Genomic DNA, 7,585 nt, shown 5'->3' on the forward strand with positions numbered 1-7,585 from the left:
AGGAAGAGCCTCTCCCCAGCTTAGTGATTGCTTCATCCTGTTTCCCGGCAGGTTCCCCTGGAGCCCCGGGGACACCTGGAGGGAGCCCACAGGGGGCAGAGAAAGGGCTGCCTTAGGCTGGTCCTCTGCGTCTGAGCTGGGCTGGGCTCCTGGCATGGAGGGAGCTCATGGCAAGCGGGCAGCACTGCAGAGAGACAGCTCTGCCCAGGAGCAGGGCTGCGGGCGCTGCCTGCGGGCACCAAAGGGGAGTGAGGCAGAGCGAGGTTAAAGGCAGTCAGCAACGGGAGGGTGCTGAGAGTTCACTGGCGGTGGATTCTTCCCAGCCCTTGACACGGTAAGTCTCAAGCTGTAGGGAAGTAAAGATGCAGTTCCTGGAGGGACCTCCTAGAGCTGGTTCCTCCCTCTTAGGATCTGTCAGAGTAACTCTCAGAGTTTCCATAGCATAGAGGAGGAGGATGTGCTCCTAAGCAGGGATTCTCTGCTGCACTGTCAGAGGGAGAGGGCATGATGGCTGCCTTTCTTCCAGGGACGTCTGCAGGGTGTAAAGCCGGCTGTGCAGCCAGGGGTGCCCAGGGCTGTCCTTCCGAGCTGGGTCCCTGCACCCAGGGGCTGTGTGCTGGGGCAGGGACATATCTCCTGCCAGGGTCAGCTCTCGTCCAGCGCAGGGACCTCTCCATGAAGATTCTGAAGGGAAAAGCTGTGGGTGGAAGGAGCAACTGCTGTCAGGGAAGGGTCCTACTGCATTCAAGAGGGTGCTGCATGGGTCAGGGCTGCCCACAGCTCCAGATCACCCCCAGAACACTGGCAGAGGCAGCATTTACAGAGGAAGCCCAGGGCAGGTCTACCTTAAAGATGAAGACCTTTCCATGGTCTGTGCTACAGCATTCTCTGAAGGGAAAAGGGAAAGCAGCTGTCTAGTTTTAATAAATCACTAAACTCTTACACTAAAGGATCAGCAGATCTGCCAGAAACCACACCTTCACCGACCGTGCCTTCACCCACCCCTCTCCCTACACACAGCACCAGCAGCACCTTTGCTTCCAGCATCGGTCTTTCTCTCATCTCCTCCTGAGGAGCCACAAAGAGGGAGATGCCCCTGGGCAGTGCCCTGCTGCCGGGAGGGGTCTGCAGGGCAGAGCTGAGCCACCAGCGCGTAGGATGGGCTCTGGGAGCAGGGACAGGGAGGAGACCTGGGCACAGAGAAGCAGCTCCTGGCAGGGGCAGCTCCAGGCAGCAGAGAGCCACTCCACCCGTCTGCATCCCTCTCTGCTCCGCTGCACAGGGAAAGAGAAACCAGATGGGAGAAACCGACTTTGAAACTGGATCCTTCCCCAAACAGTAACAATAGTCCATTTTCTTCTTCAAGGACATTGTCAGGGGGACCATTGTCCAATGGAGGTGTAAGCACAGGACACTTGGGTGGTGCCCGGCAGGTCACTGGTGTGCAGAGCAGCTCTCCTGACTCTGCACTAGGGCACAGAGAGCACTTTTGTCCCTCAGGGCTCAGCAGTGTTCAGGCGAAAGGCAATGGGAAAAAGAAGGATTTCTGCCCCTGCAAGGAAAGTGCCCTCAGTAGCACAAACCTGATCTCACAAAAAGGAGCTGAATGAAATTATTACAAAGGAGAAGTCATCGCGGGGAGATTTTTGGGGAAAAAAAGAATGGGATTGGCTCAGTCTGCCTTAATTTGTCAATGTCTTCTCTTTCAACAGTCCCCCACACTGAAGGTGAACAAATGTCCAATGGCAGCTCCATCACCCAGTTCCTCCTCCTGCCATTCGCAGACACACGGGAGCTGCAGCTCTTGCACTTCTGGCTCTTCCTGGGCATCTACCTGGCTGCCCTCCTGGCCAACGGCCTCATCATCACCACCGTAGCCTGCGACCACCGCCTCCACACCCCCATGTACTTCTTCCTCCTCAACCTCTCTGTTCTTGACCTGGGCTCCCTGTCCACCACTGTTCCCAAATCCATGGCCAATTCCCTTTGGGACACTGGAGCCATCTCCTACACAGGATGTGCTTCACAGGTATTTTTTTTCTTTTTCTGTGCTGTAGCAGAGTTTTATCTTCTCACTGTCATGTCCTATGACCGCTACGTTGCCATCTGCAAACCCCTGCACTACGGGACCCTCCTGGGCAGCAGAGCTTGTGTCCACATGGCAGCAGCTGCCTGGGGCAGTGGGTTTCTCACTGCTCTCCTGCACACAGCCAATACGTTTTCACTGCCCCTCTGCCAGGGCAATGCTGTGGGCCAGTTCTTCTGTGAAGTCCCCCAAATGCTCAAGCTCTCCTGCTCAGATGCCTACCTCAGGGAATTTGGGCTTATTGTGGTTAGTGCCTTGTTCTCTTTTGGTTGTTTTGTTTTCATTGTGCTGTCCTATGTGCAGATCTTCAGGGTTGTGCTGAGGATCCCCTCTGAGCAGGGACGGCACAAAGCCTTTTCCATGTGCCTCCCTCACCTGGCCGTGGTCTCCCTCTTTCTCAGCGCTGCCATGTTTGCCTCCCTGAAGCCTTCCTCCATCTCCTCCCCATCTCTGGAACTGGTGGTGGCAGTGCTGTACTCGGTGGTGCCTCCAGCAGTGAACCCCCTCATCTACAGCATGAGGAACCAGGAGCTCAAGGATGCATTGCGGAAATTGATGACCAGATGATTTTCAAAAGCAATAAAATTTGTCTTCTGCAAATCACTCATAATGTAACTCATTAGAGGCCAAGTCCATCTCCTGTAGGTTTGTTGGGTATGGTTGTGGTTTTGGGGTTTTTTTGCTTTGCTTTACTTCTTATACTGATGGCCACAAAGAAATTTTGTCATTTGTGCTGTTCCTAATGATGCATCTTTCCAAATTTGTGAGGCCCGCAGACTATGTAAATGAGGCCCTGTGCTCTCTGTCTATTTGAAAGAAATAAAGAACTTTCCAGTGACTTGTTTGCTCAAAATCCTTCCTATGAAGCCCTCTCTGGAGCTGTAGGGCAATGCCTGTGTGCAGAGGCAAAGGGGAAAGAAGAGGAGAGAGGAGAGGGAGGAAGAGGAGGGAGAACCAGCCTTGGTCTTCTCAGAGCTGCTTTCTTTCCGTTTCCACATTTTCCATTCTGATCCTTTGCCTTCTTGGAAGGCCCGATTGCTCTGGCAGCTCTCTCACATTGCTGTGGTGTGGCGGCCCTGTGAGCACAGGCAGGGGCAGGGACGGGTCAGTTCTCTGACAGAGCTGGTCTCCCTAACAGCACCTCCATCACAGCAGGGAATGTCCTCAGGGCAGTGCCTGAAGGTCCTCAGGCAAAAAGACGTTTGGAAGGGCTTCTCCAAGAGTTGCTGTCAAGAATATGCCCAGGGAAGTTCCCCACAAATGACACCACCAGTGTAGAACTTAATTGTGCAAAGTGTGCAGGGTGGAGACAAGCAGCAGCTCCCTTGCTCAGCCAGGGCTCGTGGGCAGGACATGAAGGACCAGCAGAGCGGGTTCTGGTCAGGTCCTGTGTGTGCTGGACACCCCAGGGAAGCTGCCACAGGGCAATGGTCACACACCTGGCTAATAACAACCACAGGCATGAGCATGATGTTCGTGTGGTGAGATTAACCTGAGTGAGCACAAACACCATCAGCTGTTGCTGGGGCCTCCATGAAGGCCTGTGGGACAGACAGTGGCTGGAGGTCACTTCACTCGGAGAGTAACGTCCCCTGGGAAACCCCCTGAATGCAGCCCTGGGGTGAGCTTCCTTGACCCCAGGTCCCTGTGTCCATTCCTCATGCCGTGGGGCATCTCAGAGAGGTGCCGAGCAGGGAGACACAGCGCAGGGCTGAGGTGCTGCCGGCCTCCGGGAGTGGCAACAGGAGGCCATGGAGTCTGCAGCAGGGCCTCTGCCCGTGACAGGGAAGGACTCGTGTCTCTGAACAGCCCTGCCAGAGCCCTGATAGTGCTGGGTGTGTCTCCAGGAACAGCCTGTGTGCTACCTCACCCTCCCCTCTCTTCATGGCCTGTCCCTTTTATTACACAGTGTGACAGAAGCGCCTCTGTGGGGCATCTCACCTGTGCAGTCAGAAAGGGTTCTGCAGGCCTGAGCGGCATCGCCCTCTAGAAGATGGCATTTCTCACCTTTCACAAAGCACAGAGCATGTCTAGGGAGTAGGAATGTAGCCGGAGGCACACACCCTCCATGTTTCACCTCTCTGAACATCGATCACAGGTTTTTTTAAGCACCTAACAGGGAAGCAAATGCCCTAAGTAATAGATGTCCTCAACCTTCAGAAAAAGTCTCTTCCTCCTCTCTTTCTCATGACCTACCCCATCACTGGGGTTGGGAACACCCTCCTCGTCATGTTGATGCTGCGGAAAACTTGGAAACCTGCTCCAGCACCCTGACTGTCCCCCGACTGGGGACAGCACAGTCTCTGCTCACAGCAATGGTAGTGCTCTTTCCTGCACCTCTGGCATGTACGCAGTGTTTCCTGCTGGTGGCCATATCCTACGAGGAGTACTGGGCTGTATGCCACCCCCTGCTCTCTGCAAGGCTCGTGAACTGGAAGGGTTGTCTCCAGAAGAAGGCTGCACCTTGGCTAGGGGGATTCTGTCATCTACAGCAATCATTTCCTTCTTGTCCCAGATACATGTTGTGTTCCCCACATACTGGACCACTTCTTCTTGTGCAGGTGAAACACTGAAACAGGTCTCCTGGAGAGGTTGTAGGTACCCAGTCTCTGGAGACATTCAAGGTCAGCTTGGACAGGGCTCTGAGCAACCTGTCTCATTGGAGATGTCCCTGCTCACTGCAAAGGGGGTTGGACAAGATGACCTTTAAAGGTCCCTTAAAACCCAAGCCTGTTTATGACTCTATGATTCGGTGGGTTTGCACCAATGCTGAAACTCTCCTGACGTGAAACCATGACACTCATGGACTTTGTTTTCATAACCTGCTTTTTAGACCCATTCTTGCCCTTCCTGTTCATGCTGGTATCCTGTGAGTGCATCAGAGCTGCACTTGGGGGCAGCTCTCCTGCCCAGCAGGGGCAGGCAGAAGGCCTTCTCCACTGGTTCCTCTCATCTCCCTGGAGCCACTCCTTTCTGCGGCACTCTCCTCACTGTCAGTGGGATGCCCAGAACAGCCCTCCGGAGAGAGTTTAACAAAGCCCTCTTTCAACACGCACCTCACCCCTGCTCAATCCTCTCATCTCCAGCCTGAGGAGAAGAAAGGATTGGGGGTCAGGAGGAACTGACAAAAACAGCTTAGGAAAGCTGTCAGCTGCAGAGAGATGCCGTTGGAGTTGTGGGCTTGTTGGAAGAAATCCCTTATGGTTCTCTTTTGAAGTGACCCGAAGGGCCTGGACAGGTAAGAATTGTGTCCTGGGCACTCCTCTGGAAGTGTGTCATAGTGAGAAGGCTTTTGGTGTCAGGGAGATGGAGAAGGCTGGCCAGTGTCATTGTGACACCTCTCTCCAACACCTTGGAAAGGCCAGAGCTGTCAGAGAGGTTCCTGGGGCCTTGGAGAAGGCAGACAGTTTTCAAAAAGGCAGGAAGGAGGATGGGGATGATTACAGACTGGTCAGCCTCACCAGGGAAGGTGATATGACAAGTCCTCCTGCAGCCATCTGCAGGCATTTGAAGGACAAGAAAGGGATCGCAGAAGACATGTGGGAGGGAAAAGAAGGGGATGTTGTGTACCCAGACTTTAGCAAGGCCTTTGACATGGTCTTCTGTAGTCTCCTTAGAGTCAGCTTGTTGCCAGCCGGGCTGAAGAAGTGGACGATGTGGTGGGTGGGAAGCTGGCTGATTGCTGAGGAGAGATGTCATCTGTGCTACAAAGTCCTCCTGGCGGCCAATTCCTAGTGGCATCCTTCAAAGACCAGCCCTTGACAAGAAGTAGGGAACATTTTTATTATCCCTCTGGATGATGGGAGAAAATGCACTTTCCCCTCCTTTGTGGATGATGCCAAGTTGTGGGGAGCCCTTGCAGAATCTCACCTAGTTAGCACTCTTGGTAGCAGGAGAGTTGGGCAAGATGACTGTGGTGGGTTACACATGGCTGGCCATCAGGTGCACACCAAGCCATGGGAGGTTCTCACCGCTCCTCCTCAGCATGACAAAGGGAGAAAAGAAGGTGAAAATACTCATGGGTAAAGATAAAAGTAGCTTGACAGAGGGGGACAGTCTGTGTGTGTGAGGACAAAAAAAAAAAGAAGCAAGCAAAAAGCAAAGGCCATACGCAGAAGGAGAGGAAAACCAGATGAGATTGTTTCCTCTACTTCCTGTCAGGAGACAATATCAGCTACCTCCTGGGAGGCAACGATTCTATACATATAGCAGTCTCTTTGGAAGACAAATGTGTTAATTATGAATATCATCCCCTTCCCCATCCTTTCTCTCAGCTTTTCTTGCTGAGCATGATGTCATATGGCACGGAATATCCCTTTGGTCAATTCAGGGCCCAGCCCAACCACTTGACCGCCCCAAGTGTACTACCTTCAGAGGGGGTGGGAGAGACAGCCTTCACGTGGCGCGAGCACTGCTCAGCGATAGCCAAAACATTGGTGCAGGACCAACACCCTTCTAGGCACGAGTAGGAAGCGCAGCAGTGTAGGGGCTGCTATGGAGAAAGTTAACTCCCTCCCAGCCAGACCCAGGACAATGCTGTTCAGGGGTCTCTTCCAACCTGCGCCGTCCTAGGATTCGAGGAATCTTTTCCTTGGAGAGCTCTTTGAAGACAGAACAGACGGAGGAAGAAGAAGAAACAGGCAGAAGGTGAGATACAAAATGCACCAGTATAAATACAGCAGCTCCTCTGAGGAACGTTTCTCCCCTCAAACCGTTGGCAGGAAATCTGTGAGATAAATTTGATGAGAGAAGCTCCCTTTTATCTGCTCAGAGACTGGGCCACAAGGAGGGTGATGGGTGGGTACGGGATCATGGGGTCAATTGGGTCTCAGGAACTCATCATCCAGGAGGAAGGCAATGGCGGTGAAGGGGCTGTGAGGTCACTTCTGCCTCTGGAGGGGACAGGCTACAGCAGGAATGTGGCTGGGAAAGGGACTGTGAGGTCCCTTCTTTCTAAGAGAGCTGACAAGTCAGCCCTTGGCTCATGGCTGGGCTCTGTGCTTTTAAGCTCACGTCTGCCAGTGTCTCTGACAGGCCGGCAGAAGGCCCCTGGGTGGCACATTGACTGGGAGATGCCCTCTGCTGAAGGACCCAGGCTCACTCCAGGAAGGGGACTTATATTTTGGTTCTCACGTCTCTTCTACATTAGTACGTGAAGGGACAGCAGCAGGCACACAGCTTGGTCGTGTCTATACAAGAAGCTGAAAGGCTGGCAGCCTTGGGACATCATGGTGAGCCTGCTTCTGTCTGGTCTGGTGAAAGGCCACCAGAAGGCTGATGGGCTGGGATGGCTGCTTAAAGGTTGTTTCCCAGCTGGTGGAGCTTTCCTTGGAGGTTGGGAACTGCAGGAGAGGGAAACACTGCCACACAGTGCAGCTTGGAAGGTGGAGAGTGGCCATGAGGAGGAAGAAATATCACTCCAAGGGTAGGGCTGTGGTACGAGAAGTCATGCAGAAGGAGTCTGAGATGAGTCCATCTCTTTGTGTGTCACGGAACAAA

At 53.5% G+C, this 7,585-nt stretch overlaps 1 protein-coding gene across 1 annotated transcript; it reads left to right on the plus strand.

The window, feature by feature from the left end:
• Positions 1-288: 288 nt before the first annotated feature.
• On the plus strand, positions 289-2,653 carry LOC128901567 (olfactory receptor 14J1-like). Its single transcript, XM_054183648.1, has 2 exons — positions 289-334; positions 1,713-2,653. The coding sequence occupies exon 2, from the start codon at positions 1,736-1,738 to the stop codon at positions 2,651-2,653; it is 918 nt and encodes a 305-aa protein (XP_054039623.1). The 5' UTR covers positions 289-334; positions 1,713-1,735.
• The last annotated feature ends 4,932 nt before the right edge of the window (positions 2,654-7,585 follow it).

This window comes from Rissa tridactyla, chromosome 26, assembly GCF_028500815.1.
Source record: "Rissa tridactyla isolate bRisTri1 chromosome 26, bRisTri1.patW.cur.20221130, whole genome shotgun sequence".
NCBI classification, from domain to species: domain Eukaryota; kingdom Metazoa; phylum Chordata; class Aves; order Charadriiformes; family Laridae; genus Rissa; species Rissa tridactyla.